The following is an 18302-nucleotide window of genomic DNA, read 5'->3' on the forward strand; positions in this document are numbered from 1 at the left end:
CACGTGGGCACTTTTTGCGACTAAGTGATATCTTAGGTGTCTTCAAATTTAAATTTCGCAAAGTTTTAGCTCGAATTTATAAGGGACCTCACCACTAATTATTATAAAAAAACTTATTTAACTCCACGGGGCTCTGGTAGGTTATGTACTATCATTTATTTTGAACGTCTTAATGTACGTTCTAGTAAACCACCTTACAACACTTCAATATATCCATGCGATCGCGTCATAGTTAAAAGTAGAACTCTGGTTTCATTTGTTACGATGTAGTGACAAAGCGCACGCGGCGACTGACAATTGAAAAACGCGCTAGTTTTTCTAACAGATGGACTCATGGGTTACATAAACATTTAAAAGGTCAATACACCCACTAATGGTAACACAACAAATAATATCAATAGTCCGACAATCTAATCCATTGTGTGCCCCGCGTAGGTGTAGGCAGGCTTATTAATACGCCCCATTTGAATTCATTACATCGACTTCGGTTCGATTCAAATGCTGACAAAGTGATATTTCAGTGACGCGAAGAGTAATGGTAAGTGGGTACTAAATACCCACCTATAAGTTGCCGTTGCGTCGGTGCGGAGTCTATTTCATATTTAAATGAAGAATTATAAGTCGCCGAGTTGAAATATCGCATCTAGACCTTATTCTTAAGCCGCCTTATTCGTCTAAAATAAAATATCTCTAAGCAAGATGCATGACAACGATATTATTTTATGTTGATCCTTATTCATCTTTATGTATTTCTAGCCGAGCTTAGTTGAACTTGAAATCTTTCACCAAGTTCAGTCCTCTGTCCGTAATCGTCTGTCAGTCGTCTGTCCTGCGTTCTGCCCGCGTTCTTTTATATCTGTTGCAATACTCAGGACAGTGTAGTAATAATTTTTTCAATCAGCGTAAAGCTGAGGTTCCTTTACATTCACGGATCAACATCATGTAATTTGCTCCTACAGTAGGCTCCATTTTAATTGGCAGAGATTCTCCTGATTCCTCAACGCAATTATGTACTAACTGCAACAAGTACACTAACAGGGAATTTATTCCGACTTATTTCATATAGGAGATGCAGGTGAGTCGAACCAACGAACTCTCAAAGTAACCTAAACAAAATCGAAGATTATCTTATATGTATTTCTGTAGACAAACTATCAGATACCAGTTGCTTGAATAGAGAAGATATTTTGAGCATCTTGGCCACTGTGATATATTTATCTGACGGCGACTGTACGCACCGATTCTCTATAATATTCCAGTTATATAGTAACTTTAGTAGTAGTAAAAAACGTAGTAGTAGTACTACTGTAAGTTCGGCTCCTAAATAAAGCTCAGTGGCAATTGCACACAGTAGGGTGTTACAGAAACACGGTACAGACGACATTACTGCGGGAAAAGTGAAGCTTTCGCCACGCAGCTTGATAATCATCACAAATTAGTTAACCGGCAATTATGAAATAATTACTTTATAACTTCCATGTAGGCTGATTGTTAGAAAGCAAGCCGGTCTGTAGAAAAAGGGACATGTCGCTTCATATTGAATTATACATTGTTAACAAAGATAATTTGTTAACACACTCAAGAGAAATAGACACTAAGGTTGGTAGCGAATTAATTTATCAGGGTCGGCCAATACATTAGTTACCACAACACATAAACGTATAGTGCTAAACAATATCTACTTCAGGTGTGTAGTTTGCACTACATTAGACGCTGTAGTATTCTTTTGTCTATGCTAAACTCAAGCATTACGAGGTACATACTTGTAAGTTTAAAATCACCAGAGTACTGTAAAACTCGTCCCAAAGTCCCATTACTTCACATTTTACGCGTAGTAGTGACAGCTGGCCCACAGATTACCAGTTCGCTGGACGATATCAGCGTGTCAGTGAAACACAAAAGGTAACAGTTCCGAACAACTGACAGGCTGATATCGTCCGGCGGACTGGTAATCTGTGGGTCCCTTTACTCCTCGACTGGTACGAGTACTGCGAGTAAATCGAGGCACCGATTTACTTACAAACAATCGCTGTGCAATAAAACCACGACAAACGGTCGTCGAATGTCTGATTGCCTGTCAGATGCAGAGCAGGTACAGTTCGGTAGGAATAACAATTGCCGTTAACTTATTTCAACACATGTGCACTGCATGTGTGGTGTGTCGTTTCATGATTTATGAAATAAGTACTTGAAATATAAGTTAAATTATAAAGTCTCAAGAAATAATTTTCGTCAACAATATACCAAATGTTTTAATGTTATTTAACAGTGATATTGTATATTCATTTATTTAGGTACATTTAATTTAGTTTTTCATGTTTAAAATATAATCTATATTATGATAAATTCTAGTAAAAATAATGACATATATTTATTTATATTTCACGAACTGTACTTTTACCTACACATTGTACCACGCAGTAGGTCAACACATTAGTCCAGTTCATGCCATACATTCTAGTTGCCCAATGAATGCTCTGATTAGACTCACCAGTATAAAATACACAAAATATTACCCCGAGATCCATAACAAACAAATGCAGTCAGAGAGCGGACTTATTCCGGTTCACTCGACCTTTCGACGCTATCAGCGTATGGAATAACCCCCTGCCCTTATGTGGGTCACAGATTCAATATCGAGAAATAAGTCCGTGCCAGATGAGAGCTGCCAATTAAAAAGGTTAAATAGAAATTTTAATTAACTTTGACGAGATTAAGCAACGCGTACTGATTGCATTGTTGATTTCATATTGATAGGCTGAGAGTAAAACGATTTATCATGTGAAGAATGATGGTAATTTCCTGATAAAATCAATAATATTGATGTTGTTTTGAAAGTAGAACGAAACAATCAGTACTATTACTGTGTCAAATTCGTACTTTTTTTTTCTTTCTTATGTTATTATGTTATCGAAAATAACTCAGAACTGCTATGTTATGGAATTTACCTTGTTCCCATCTCATCTAAATGCGAACATTAGAATTTGCTACTTGGGTGAATCAACTTTGCAGCGGGGCAATGCGGCCAGCCTTCTGGGTACCCTACCGAGCGACCACGACCTAGGCCAAATTTTTTATTTATAAGTTTTTATTTTTTAAGTGTTATTATGTTTTTCATTAATAATTACAGTATTAAATAAATATTTCTTCCATCAACTTTTAAATGTCCACATGATGAAATTGTGGATTTTTATTTTTAGTTCTTATTTTCCATATTTATATATTTTATTCTAAAGATAATGTTCTCTTGTTTATGATTATGCATACATCAGAGCTGTTTCTTTAAGAATTTAGTGAATTTGGCTAAAAATGTTCACCAGCCCAGATTTGCCCTGTCCCCTGGGCCACTCTCCAAAAGTATTTTTAAACAAACTAGATATCAATTATTGTTTAAAAATTATTATACTTACATTCATTAAACAATGCAGTTTAAGATGTTATTTTTATATATGGCATATATCTCACGAAATCTCACAATATATCCCTTAAAAGTGTCCCCGGGACAACTCTTATTTAACAGAATCGGAACTTTTTAATTTAAACGCGAAATAGTTATAGTAATGTAAGAAAATTGCTCCTGGTACTTTCTTTTATATTGTGTTATTGTATCTTTAAACATTTATGAACTTCTCTTGAATTTAAAATGAAATAAAATAATGATATGTGGTTTTCAATTAAGGGACAACTTAGTTGTCCCATAGACATATCTGGTTGTCCTATGGAAATATTAATAATAAATCTTAAAGAGGGTACTAAATGAAACAAATTTAATAAAATATCAGAAAGCAATAACATATATATGTATGTTAGTGCTTTCTGATAGATAATTAAATTTGTTTCATACCTTATAAAAAATCTTATCTCATCGTTTTTGTCCAAGGGACAACCAAAATGTCCTACGGACAACCACTTCCGTTGTCCAAGTGACTAGTTGTCTGAGGGACTTTTCTAAAACTTTCAGCCGTATAATAAATATTAAGGATTTTTTGTGTTTTTTTCACCCTTACGGTAAAATATATATAAAATAGTATCTGGTACAATGTCATTTATTGTAATATGTTAAGTATTTATGTATTTGTGCCAGTGGTCCGATGGACAAGCAATAAAGCCACCCACGCTCTCCAACAGTACTCGACCGACTGACGCCGCGAGTTTCGTGTAATCAAAATGACGGGTAGGCCTATCTGCTTACCAGAAATTTGAACTTGTTGTCAAGTATCTTACTACGTTATCTATATTTAGATTTCATAACTAATTTATGGTTGTCCAGTTGACCTGCATGGCGTGGATAATTAAAGGGACAAAATTAAAAGGCAATTTATTCATAAACCAACTAACGCAAATATAATAAATCGGTATGTTTTATTAATTATACTTATCCATAAACATGATTATGTGATTAAATACCAATTCCACAACAGTATTTTTTATCATACAAAGTTTTATGGTGCACCGTTGCACGGGGACAATCTGTCCTACTATTGAAAACCAACTTTTGGTCTTTTGGACAACCAATATAGAACGGGTAAATTGTAAACAAAATAAAATGTTTTGTAATAAAATGTTAGATAATATTAATAGGAACATAACGGAATACTAAAAAACTCATAACTTTTATTTAAATTTGTATTGTCGATCAGGGACTCTGTACGTGTAATGATGGACACTAAAAAGTTGATTCACCCACTTACTCGTATTACTAAATATCTTAGCAGATTTGATTTAAGTAAAACCTTTGATAGAGCAATCATGAAATGAAGATAAAGGTTTGAATGAAGAATGAATCAATACAAGACCAGACGAGGAGTCAAAAATCTTATAACCAACCAGTTTAACGAGGAGTCAAAATTTTTATAACCAACCAGTTTAAGGAGGAGTCAAAAATCTTATAACCAATCAGTTTAACAAAAGATAGAGCGATGTATATCTACCTTATTTAACAACATAAAAAAGGCACGTTAATAAAATAAGCTTTTTCTTTCATAAATAAATGTATGTCTTAATTGGTAGTTAGTTTTATGTCCAGAGTTGATGCTTTCGGCAAACTTGATGGGCATTTAGAAAGGCATCTCAAAATTGGCAAAATAACCGGAACTGACCGAAATTGGGCCAAGGAGAGCCATTCCAATCTCCTTACCAAGAACGGGCGAATCCAAGGCTCAGGTCAACCTGTGCGAAGGAAGTGTAGCGACGAAATAGAAATGTTGATGGGATTAATTTCCTATACCTACTATGTACCGGACATTGACATCTCGTTCGTTCAGATAGCGATAGATTACCCTTAGTGGGTCTTGGCCTCCTCTACTATCTTTCTCCAGTTGTCACAACACTCGGCAAATTTTATCCACTTGATTACTTTTAGATCTGAAGGACTTTCTCCACGCAGTCAACGTTAGACTTACTCCTTGGTATTTTTCTGTCCTGACTTTCATATTCTTATTCTTACTGTAATTTTGCAACCCTTGCATCATTAGGCATTCTCTCAGGTTAGCTTACTCATGTCAATTGCTGGGAGTTGCACAATACTTTCAGATAACTAAGCCGTCAGATGGGCGTCACTGTCGTACATACACATCATTACATGGTATAAAACAAAGTCGCTTCCCGCTGTCTGTCTGTCTGTATGTATGCTTAGATCGTTAAAACTACGCAACGGATTTTGATGCGGTTTTTTATAATAGATAGAGTGATTCAAGAGGAAGGTTTTTATGTATTTGGTATAATTTGCTAACCCGTGGGAACCCGCGGCGGGTCGCTAGTAGCCAATAAATGCACTTTTTTGTGTACGCATTTCTTATTAATTATCTCCAGGTCTTAAGGTGAACTTGATTCACCTGCGCTCGCACATCAAAGGGAACACTCAGGTCCTTCCAATGCGGTTTTAGGCCAAGGCCCGACTCCGCCCTGTCTGGCCGCGTCGTTAGCGTGTGGAGGGCCCTTTATCTGGGTCAGCCAGATTTCAAACACATGATGTTTAGTGCCGCTTTAATGACGGAGATTCCGCGTGAATGATTACCTCCTAATTGAGTTGGTTGGCTATTCCAGGACTGGAGAATACAGCGTAGGCCTCACACAAACTGGACCGACAATTTGGTTGGTAAAATTCATAATTACATACTAGAGTCCGTCTAATCAACTCTGCACCGACTTGATCATAAACGTCATACTTTCATATAAATTAGACATTAATGATAACATTTCCTTACTTTATCATTGCCGTTGCCGTGCAGAGTTAGCTTAGTCCGACTAATGTGGAAGAAATAAATCAGGATCAGGTCAGGCTAGTATATTCTGGACAACCGAGTTTTATATAATAAGAAGACCTATCGTATGATTTCATGCGTCAACTGTTTATGAGACACAACAATCAGTTAAAGTGAAACGCAGCTAATTTGTATGTAAGAAAAAGACAATGATTCACAAAGAAGATTTGCGATCACGTGTGAAGTATAATGATTTACAAGACACGTTTTTCGCGTGGCGCCAACGCATTCGTGCCCAATGCTCACCGGACGCGAGTTAATCGTGTGATCGGTGAAACCAGTCTAATGCGAGCCCTTAAACAATAATAAGAATGCATGCAGATGTGTAAATTGCAAAAAGTTCCCAGGAAAGTTAGGAGAGGTCTCACAAATTTCTAAAAACAGGAATTACAGGATTTTTTTTTACACTTTAGAAAGTTTTCCATTGAAAAATTTAAGAAATTTATATTGAATTTAAGAATATTTTGTACGTGGGTCATATATTTTGGAAGCTTTTCATCGGCAAAAACACGAATTTTAATTCCATAAGAGCTAGCAGTGGTGGTGCGTCAAAAAATTCGTAGGCAAGTTGAGTTAATTTTAAATTTTATCATGATCTGTAGGAAAAGTACTATCTGGGAACTTGACAAGCCTGTGGAAAGCCTTTGAGGTAGCGGTGCCGAAAGTCAACAACTAAAAACCTGGTGTTTCCCGTGAGCAATCGCAACAACACCCAAAACAATGTGTTGTATAACAGTGAGTCACATCTATCGCTTTCGTATCGATCGCGAACATGCCGTATCATCGTCAACAGATCATCATTAGCATACGGTCGTAGAAGAATGGACTCGCCCACTCGCCATGTCGCAGGCAAAACAATCGAAAGTTTGACAAAGACTCGATAAACATCCTGGAAATGTTCGCGCAATACATGAGTACCTACATAATTAAAACAAATGAAATACTGATATTAAAATATGCAAGAGCCCCCTGGAATCAGCTTATAGCAATAACACTCTCATAGATAAAGACATATGATAGAGAAAACCGTTAAACTTCCCAAAAAGTTAAATTTAAAAAGATTCAAATTTGAAACTCCAAACTCTTAACTTTTTCGACGCCGTGTCAAACACAAAAGCCGTCACTCAGACGCCACGTCATTGAAATGTCAAAACTGAAATTGAACTTTATGCATATGCACGTAGGTCTATGTTACTCTGTGGTCTGTCAGGTCTGTGACCGATTAATCGGTCTTTGGCGTTGAACCTACGGTGCGGATATATCGGTCATTGGCCACATTTAACGGAACGGTTTACAGGTTAACATTAAAACTGGACTGTCAAATTTGCCAAATATGTAAATTGGTAATGATAACGGGCGTTAGTTTTGACACAGCCAGCCCTTAGTCAGATCACGATCGATTTGTGCCATGATTCCAACCAAAAAAGGAGGTCCCAGTAAGCAGACATATGGTAATATGTACCAAGATATGTGGGAAACCGAGAGACATACATGATTGCATGCTGAGCAGATAGCATTGTTAAAATGCAAAAAAAGCGCGGTCAAAAAGTGCGTAAGGCAACATCAAAATGCATTCAAAGTGTCCATAAAAGGCGAGGCGGGTTTTGCTCCATTTTCGCGCATGAACTGCCGTATATTTGATGTCCGTTACGAATTAAACCGGCTACCGTATTACGAACGTGGCTACCAGGAATTCTATTCCAAATGGTTATCTAACGCAGAGTCGATCACTCAGACAAAACCAGTGAAATAAATAGTGACAGTTACATAACTTGTAGAAATAATTCGAGAAGTAATTGTAAAGCAATATAAAACAACGAAATATACCTACGAGTAAAGTACTCAAAAAAGGAATTTCATTTCATTTATTTATTTGCCATTAATTTTATTGTATATTTACATAAGATGGTACCATTTTACATCTCGCGTTGTCTCAATACAATTTTACCAGATCGGTGTAGCATAAATTAAAATACGGTATTTACAATAATAGCTAGCATGCAATTCATTCTATCTTACATTAAGTTTTAATATCTGGGTGACCGAGCTTCGCTCGGAATACATATAAAAACTCGAAAATGCGCGTTTTCCCAGAGATAAGACCTAGCTAGATCGATTTTTCGCCCCCATATAGCAAATTTCATCGAAATCGTTAGAGCCGTTTCCGAGATCCCCGAAATATATATATATATATATATATATATATATATATATATATATATATATAAATAAACAAGAATTGCTCGTTTAAAGGTATTAGATAGATAGATAGATAGATTAGATAAAGTACTCGTTAAGGCTATACTAATTTACTTGGGCCATCCGATTTCACGCTCATGTTTGACGTTGTTTGACTTCTTAATTAGGTGTTCGTACTTGCTGTAAGAAGTCAATACGTTAGTAAGACCTGTAAAGCTTTTTAGATTTTGATAATAGTATTTGGCGTATCATATACGATGATAATCATATGTATGTTGCCAAATATTTCACAGACATTATTCAAAACAGAAATATTAGTTTCTCATTGAAACCTGTCTTATGTAATCGTTGAGCACATGTTCTTATTGACTGTATCATATGGGCAAAATGCTAATTATCTGTTGGGAAAATGACAACTCATGCTCGACGTGGCATAAATATGAACGATTGTTTCCTGAGCCCACATTTTCATACTACATAATTGGTATCTGGCAACTGTCAAATAACCGTGTCACTAACAAGCCACTAGGCGGTAGCAAAGGTCGTGCACACAGTTAATATCCTTATTATCCTTCTATACATACATACTAACTCAGCACCTTGATATGACAAAGTGTGGAAGTTCTATTATAACCGTCATACTTTCTCAATAGTGATATTTTCACACTCTTGTCACCGCAGCACAGACCATGTATTTTTAGAAAATACGTGGTCTGTGCATCGAAGTATGTCCATCGAAGTCTGTGCAGAATTATAGGTCCGACACTAACACTGTGTTACTGCTAACACTAGTTGGTCACTAACGCGTTGGACTCCCATGCGCCCAATTGGAATTAGAACCCAGTAAGCCGGTAGACGCAGTTTATGCGATAAAAAATACGCGAGAAAAGTTATACCCCGGCATTAAAAAAGCTCAGCTTTGCTATTAACTTTTAACAGACTATTCCGCACTCCCCGTTGGATTCTCGGCATGAAAGTTTTGCAAATAACGTTACGAAATGGCCGCGTTCGGTTCATATTTTTAGTAAACGATCCTAAACTTTCGAACAAGCAGAAGTTTATATTATATTATGACTGTTATGAAGTAATACTTCCTATTTATTCTGTTTCTAACTAGCTGCTGGAAAAAGGAATGTACGAGTATGTAAACAATATTTTTTCGAACGCATACCTAAATATGTGTTTAGTACCTACATAGAATATCCTGTTAGTTTATAAGTGCAGCAATCTTGATTGTTTTATACGTATAATACATATAATAATAACAAATGATGTAGTCTAAGGAAGTAAGTAAACATATCGGTTATAATTTTGTAGTTCAACTACATAATTTGCAACTACGTCTTTTTACAAGCTTTTATTTACTTTCACCTGACCGTTGTCTGTCTGTAATCAAATCTTGCAAGTTAAATTTGATCCACTTCCCGGTTTCCGATTGAGCTGAAATTTTGCATAGGTACACATGTAAGTCGGGTCAGGTGACAATGCAATATTATGGTACCATCGAGCTGATCTGATGATGGAGACAGGAGGTGGCCATAGGAACTCTGTGATGAAACAACGCAACCTAATTGTGTTAGGGGTTTTTAGAATTTTCTCGATGAGTTGTCTGTCGTAAGAAAAGTACAGTCAGCGATAAAAACTTATTAAAAATAAGTATAATAATGTCGAGGCCGCAAGAAGCTTTCAGATATGTATTTGTTGTGTTAGTTTTCTTCATAAAAAATTTACATAGTTATCAGAGCGAACATTAGAAGGTAGTCATCATTACCAAACGTAATCACTTCCTTTTAGGCATTTCATTAGTAAAACGTAGAACTAGTAGACCTACCTGAATATCTCTCCTTTGCTGCGGCATCCTCATGACCTGCTGGCCGGCATGACCTTGAGGCACCGGTCCAGGCATCCTCGGCTGCGGGGGTGCGACGTGCCTATGCACAGGAGGGGGCGGCGGAACAGCAGGCCTCGGACCTTGGATGATCACGGTCGGGCACAGAGGATGCGGCCTCCGCTCCGACCACTCGACCAACGCCAGGTGTTCGGAGGGCCTGATGAGGCGCGGGGGAGCGGGGAGGTTGGCTGGGGAGTCGGGGGGGAGGGTGCGCGGGCGCGGGTCCGGCGGCCGCGCGGGCTGCCGCGGCGGCGGCGCGGGTGCGCGCCGCGCCCGAGCCTCCTCGTCGGCCATTGGTGCGCGCCAATCTGTTGACAATGACAGTTTCTTGTTTAGTGTTTTGTATCCTTTTGTTAGATACTTAACTTTTAGGCTAAGTTCAGATGAACGCGCCGCGCGCTGCCGTGCGAAATACTGACGCCCGGTTCAAGATCTTGCACGCGGTACTTAACACGCGGTCATGTACCCAACAACAATGATTTGTTATTCTTATTCTCCTTATGTTAACATAGCACTAAACAGAAAACGATCAGAGAATATAGAGTACGTAGGTACTCTATATTCTCTGATCGTTTTCTGCAGGCAAACAGTCTGAGGCAGTTTGAGGCAGGTAGCTGCCTAGAAAACTAGATGGAATCTAATGGCTCCTCTACACGATGGGCCAACGCCGGCCACTCCAAGACGCAGCCATGCGGTAGAATGAGATAGCAATATCACTTGCTCCCTCTAACGCATAAATGCGTCCCTTGGAGTGGCCGGCGTTGGCCCATCGTGTAGAGGAGCCATAAGTATGTGATACCTATGTGATAGTGACAAGTAATGCAAAATCTACCTTGCCTACGTTCAAAAAACCAAAAGCTCGCACGGTCTTGCAATTAAAATTTTACGATCAAGGATCGTAATTTACCTATAACAATCAGTGTTCCCAGAGAGATTATTATCTAAATAAAATATGTACAACGCAATTTCTAACATACTACCTACCTATCTATTAGTTTCCACATAGTTACATACTCGTAGTTCAACATTCATTGTTTTTTTAAAACGTATTGATACACATATTACCATTTAAGTTTCCACATAGGTCAAAGCTCCTCTTGTACCTGTCTTGTAAATGTAACCTAAAGCGTGAATAATGCCTCACATTAATCTTAATAGTTTCCTTTTTAACCTAGAACTTAGTACTTACTTACCAACCTACTCTTAAACTCCGCCAATTAGACGATGTAGAAAGTGCGTGCGCGATACCAATAAAATCGTGCGAGATGACAGGTGGATCATAAAAAAATACTAAATAAACGTTAGGCTATTAAAACATTCCCGTGAGCACTAAATAAACAAGGTACTCCAACTCAAGTAGGGAGCGATTGACAAGTACCTACCTATTTGTTTGAGTTCGAAATAACGATGTATCATGCGATCCCCATACCAATCTAACGAGGGGTGACGTTTATTGCGTAAGTATTTCAAATCACGTCTTCATTTGAAGAACTATACAATATAATAAACCTCGTAGGCATATATATGATTTAAATATTTGTTACTTATTTACAGTCACATTTCTAATACCTATCAGAGAAGTTACGCTAATAATGTATAATTTGATATTTTTGGCACACATATAACCGCGCCGGGAGCGATTTAACATAGGTATATTTGTACATATGAGTGGGTAATAATAATATTTTCAGACTTTTTGGAACAGGAAAAACATATACACCTTATAAATATGTATTTTTTTCAAGAAAGGGTATACATATTAAAGATAGCGCCATCTATGCATTGATCGTGGAACTCGGTGAGCTTGCACGTGGCTGCGAGTTTCCCGCGCTGCACCGGGCGACACTGCGTCTGCGGCAAGCAGTTTTGGAAACCGGATTGCTCGCGGCTTTGAACTCGACGGGTTCGAATTTTAGCCGTTATCGTAACTTTTTTTGGTTTTCTTTTTCTGTTTTCCTGTTACGTGTGTAAAGGGTAGCAAACCTTTACACACGTAACACATTTTTAATTACCTGATTCATGAGGAGTGATAGTAGAGTTTTTCGAGTGATGTATTTCTAGATTTTTGAAGCCTAGACTCTAGACGGCTAAATATGGATTTGAATTTGGACTCAGAATTTGCCATTAGCTTCATTTTAATGATTGAATATTTATGAAATAAAACGAAACTTTTCAATGACTTTTAACTTCCACTACTGTCAAAAACGAATAAATACATTGTAGGTTCTAGGTAGGTAGGTAGGTACATGAATCTAAAATATACCGTGTAACAATTTTGTACTACCAGGACATGATGACATGCAAAACATGCCAAAAGAAACACGTTTTCCCATAGATTATACAACTTTTAGCAATGTCTCATCCCAAGCGGGCAATTTCTGCCTTCATAATGAATAAAACATGAACTAAAATAGCGAGCTCTCCTATTAGTTCAAGAGCAGTTTTTATAAATCATGCTGCCCTAGTGGATTTGCGTAAGGCAATAGATTTTAATCTAAGGAAAAACGAATTAAAACTTTTCCCTTAAGTTACAAACCATGCTTATTAAATTGCTTAAAGGTTTTGATTGTTATGACCTATTCAGAGGATAATCCTGCGCTTATTGAAAATAATTTTAATTACATTAAGTACATTATTTTTAACCTTTTTCTAATTCATTGTATTTTCAATGCAGACTGCAGAGGCCTAAAGTAAAGTTTTAAGCGTTCAAAATGTTCTAATTGACAACCAATCTGTGTTCAGTCAAGAATGCATTTGAGTCAATGTCGTTTGACAACTACATATATCCCAAATTTTGAGGCTCCACAATTAACGCCAAAGCTTGTTTATCCTGTTCGCTCACATTTTTCGATAGAGAGGGAACTACTAATACATGAGCACGAAAAGGAGTAAGTTGTTACACGTTTCGAATGGCATATGACTTTTTAACGGGATAGCAATGAATGGAAGGGTTGGAAGGACAGGTTGGACCGGAGGAATTAATTACGTGCTAATTAACCGACTACTACTGGAACTAGTTTGTTTTATGGCGACAGACGGGTGCTGACTGACACGGCCGTTTAAGGTGCTGCCCTCTTTGCATATTTTAAGTGCATTACGTACACTTAAGAGTAGGCACTTAACTGTACTTCATCCTGAAGAGATGGCGAAAATGGGAGTACTTCGGTGTCTGTTCGGTGTTGTTTTTTGTTAAAGTTGTTTGACAGGGTGTATCAATGTAGATGTTATTCTTATTGGGCTAGTAGTGCCTACACAGAACTTACGCCAAACGAGCTTTATTTTCAAATTCAACATTACACAAAGTGGAAAAGGAAGAAAAGCCTAAAAAAGCAACAGGCAACTCATGCTATAAAGATACCTAAATCATTTTTGTCGAATCATTCAGTCTAATAAAGTCCTGTAAAGTCTAAAATGATATTAGATGTATATTTGTACAGGTACACTGCAAATGGAGCAAAATAATGTTTGATTCTCAAAATAGCTGTATATATTTTCCAGAACGTAAGTCCGTTTAAAAATCAATCAGTCAGTTCAATATTTTCCTCGTATTGGTTACAAGGTGAATAACCTTTTCAACCATGACGAACTCCTAAACAAACTGTACAAAGATATCTATTCTAATCTACAAACAAGACATAGCAGGCCGCGTAGCCAAGATGCCAATCGCTTACGCTTCGTAGCGATCGAAACGCAACTGTCACTGTCGCACTAATATGGAAGAGTGATAGAGAGACACAAAGAGTTTCGCAGTCGAAGCGATAGCGATTGTAACCTTGGCTAGGCCGGCAGAACCGATAAAACAAACGTTAAAGAAAACCGATGGCGATGCAGCAAATAAACTATGTATTTACCTCAAACCCGTAAATAACCCGCAGAGTTCACTCAATGCCCACACTTGAATGGAACAAAGGCTTCGATCTTAAACACAATGTAACTAGCAATTTATAAACCGATAACCAATACAACTTAACGATCACAAAGAAAACACAGCGATTACAAAGGAAATTACGAGTAGAAAGAAATAGAAAGAGCTCGCGCGATGCAATATGCGTCATTGCTATGACAACACTGTGGACGGTTTTTCGCTCCAAAACGAACGCATGCGCTTTGCGATGTATAAAACCTTTTTAATACTCATTCGACATTGTGATTTGAGACTTATTAGCTTAGCGATAGGACTCATTATTGTGGTTTTACAAAATCGACTGCTTAGGGTCGCGTGCTTTGCCCCACGCAATTTGATTCTGATAGTAGCCTGCGGTAGCAATTTTCCTTTATTATTCATATATGTATACGCGAATATATAGCTCGAAGGGGGAAATGTTACCCATTTCCTTTGTACGAGTTTTCTTAGTGTCGGCTCGTGAAAATGAACTTTTCACAGAAATTCTGGGGAGACGAAGCGAGATTTTGAATGGGTAAGTAATTTCTGACAAAGTTATTCCCTGTAGATAAGGAAATAAGGGCAGATCAAAGACGGTAAATTAAGATTTTCTATGCATTTTAATGAGACGTAGAAAAAATACTAATGCTGGTAGGGCTAGAGGTTTTGACAAGGGATGTCCCCCTGGGGTTTGCAAATCATGATTGAGTTAAGATAAATAATGCTACATCAACTGTCTCTATATTTTTATATTCATATACATACTGAAATTTAAAATATGATATTAAAATAAAATAAAAACTACACGCAAGAAGCTCATAAAAATCTGAACACAACTCTAAATATTAAGAAGACTTGTTCAGGTGCTTTTGAGCACTATTGTACACTACAGATATACCTATTTAATTCTTATTTTCCGGCCTGGCATATTTTACTATCTCTCTTCCGTAGGTCTTGAGAAGTTCGACAAATATCTCAAGCAAAAAAAGTGACAATGGTACCACAAAAACGCAAAACTGTTAACTTGTTAATGAACCAGATTCAAGCGGAAAAATGTATGGGTCATAAATTTTGAATACAATAACGTGCTCCCACAACAATACAATGCGGTTGTTATTTTTTTTCGACTAATAAGATGTTATTAAGATAACTTTTTCACTGTTCCGAGTAAATGTAACAGTCGAAACATATTTTTTTGTTTATGAATAAGAGGCTCAAGGAAATGCATATTGAAATGCCGTAACCTTTTAAACATCCTGTGTTTGTGGTTTTAACTTGTGTATCTGACTTGATCGGAGACTTTTGGCCTCAGTTTATTTGTATTAAACTAATATATTGTGTGAAAATACAAAAAAAATATAGAAGATACTCGAATGGATTGCTTGTTATATTCTCAGAAATTTATTTAAAGCATATTAAAAGGCGTGTAAATGTATCAATCGAAAATTCAGCCTTCTATTGGTATTTATGGTCTTTAAATTTTAGCAGGTTTAGCAGTAGCTCCTCTTTATGTTGGGCTGATTGGTCATATACTCGTAAAGTGCAGGCAAATACTGCAAAACGACTGCAACTTGCGATCTCACCCATTTCTGCAGCAATTTAGGATCAAGAATTTTTTTTTTCATTTATTTGACGGACGAAAAAAAATCTCAACTCTTGTTTTGTGAATGATGTATCAGGACGTCAATAAAATAATAACGACTACTTTCTGAACAAATAGCGTGAAAGCAGTTTTACGATATGAATATATCATAAAAAGGTTTTATTGTTTTTTTATGCGACCACGTAATTTATTTGCAATTTTGCGGTTGTCTGATGTAAAAACGTTTCCTGATTGTCGATTATTATTTTAATGACTAAAATATAAGAAATTATATAAATAAAGTATTGATTCGTGTAAACCAAAGAAAATAAAGTACTAATTATTGTCTTTGGTGTAAACGTACCTATGCAAGAAACTTACACGCAGGTATCTTGCTTCAAACTAATGTTACTAATGTCAATTCCTGGGGCCTACCGACTGCAGCCCCACTGTGAAATATGCTTAATTATTTATGTCCGACACACCACACCACATGTAGATTTATAGATATTATCAGCCCTTCGCGACATAATGATAGGACAAAAACGGTCATTATAACAGGTCAGATTGTGTATTCCAATTTTTATGGAAACAAGAAAAAACAGTGTATTATGACCTCGAAGTCTGTAGTAAACATATATAATCGCAGAGCGAATTTATAATGGTTAATGCATTCGAATCGGCTACGCTAGGTGAGCGAACACCCTACATAGATAATTATGGACAATCTACAGGCAATAATAATTCTTTAGCCGTTATAATAAGGACTTTGTAGACACAGAGCAAGGGTAGGGACCACCCCGGAGCTACGTGCGGTGAATACTATATCGGCAAAGGGTTGATGTATTGCTATTGGTGAATATTTGAAGACTACACGGGAAGAATGTTTAGTAAATTGGGTGCGTTGTGCGTGCATGGATATCGACATGTTGTTCCGTGTAAAATGGGGCTAGGGGACGCGTATGTCAATTACCGTTATGCCATTGCAACTGCGGTGCTTTGCATCTTTTTACTTAACAACTGATGATATGTTATCTTTTGCTGTGGTTAAATCGACAATTGATAAGAGTTACAGGAGTCTGAGCCTAAAAACGAAATCGAACAAAATCGCCTTTGATGTAATTTTAACTGAAACCAAAATTGTGGTTAAGTATCAATTTTAGTGTCTTTAACTTTCGGGAATAAAAATAAAATAAGTCGCAAATATCACCTTATTCATTACCTTATCACTATTACTCATTTACATTTTATGTTCTCAGCCTCAGCCTCAGACACGCAGTAGCTCCTTACAATAATGGAAAACTAATCGCCAATAACGAATAGTGTAGATCAATTTCGCTCTGAGTATAAATAACATGATGATGTTGCTTACAAATACTGAAGTTTCTAAACGGTAATGACATGTGGTGTAAACGCTATTGAAGTTCAGCTTTCACTTCACAACAATGATAGATTTTTTGCCAAATCGATCTCTCTACGCATTTTATTGCGAATGGCATAAAAACTGTTTGATTTGCATTTTGATAGAGCCTTTGTTGGGCTTTCCTCGTGTCATAACGGAGTTAAAAAGGCGAAAGCTGAATTCATTATTATAAGGCGCCCAGCAACACAATTACCTAGTGATTGAGAGACCCTATCTCATTGGAATAAGGTTTACTTCTGGGCAGTTAAGTAGACTAAAAGGCAATTTGCCATTTTATTAACTTTTCGCACCATCACCCAATCAGTCCCTGTGACTCTCTTATTTTCTTTCGTGAATGAGAAACCAGCAAGTTAACAAGCCCATTATTGAAGTTGATCAAAACACGTAGCTCCTTATTTAAAATTAGGTACTTTCTGAAATATGTAACAATTGTTTCATAAAAAATATCTGGGTGACCGAGCTTCGCTCGGAAAACATATAAAAACTCGCAAAATGCGCGTTTTACCAGAGATAAGACCTAGCTAGATCGATTTCTCGCCCCCATATAGTAAATTTCATCGAAATCGTTAGAGCCGTTTCCGAGATCCCAGAAATATATATATATATATATATAAATAAATAAACAAGAATTGCTCGTTTAAAGGTATTAGATTAGATAGATTAGATAATTAAGAAAAAAGTATTTTTTCAGGATTGTAAGTAGGTACCTTACAATTAGTCGATACCTGATAAAATAATAATTGCTGACGATGGTGTTCCTCTAGCGTGAAAGCAAAAATATGTCATTACATGCCAGTGGCGGCGCGTCAAACATATCCAAAGGCAAGCCGGGCTAATTTGGCTTACATATTTCCTTTACAACCCTGCTCAAACGTCCAAAAACAGGCAAGCCGGTGGGAGTCGGCTTTTATGGACGCGCCGCCACTGTTACATGCAATATGAGAGCAAGCAATATTCAAATTAGCTTTTAGGGAGTACAATGCGTTTCAAAGCGTAATAAACATTTTAAGAGCAAATTTAACGGGTTTTACTGTCAACTTATATGAATGACGAATGTTATC

The 18302-nt window shown here is 37.0% G+C and overlaps 1 protein-coding gene across 9 annotated transcripts in view; it reads right to left on the reverse strand.

Moving 5' to 3' along the window:
• The window catches only part of LOC134648921 (rho GTPase-activating protein 21), a 385556-nt gene that overhangs the window by 328336 nt on the left and 38918 nt on the right, over positions 1-18302 (reverse strand). For all 9 annotated transcript variants that reach the window (XM_063503536.1, XM_063503540.1, XM_063503539.1 and 6 more), the window contains one exon: positions 10294-10661. In XM_063503536.1, the coding sequence (XP_063359606.1) occupies positions 10294-10661 (368 nt within the window). The remainder of the gene's footprint in view (positions 1-10293; positions 10662-18302) is intronic.

The sequence above is a fragment of the Cydia amplana genome, chromosome 6 (genome assembly GCF_948474715.1).
Source record: "Cydia amplana chromosome 6, ilCydAmpl1.1, whole genome shotgun sequence".
Lineage (NCBI taxonomy): Eukaryota > Metazoa > Arthropoda > Insecta > Lepidoptera > Tortricidae > Cydia > Cydia amplana.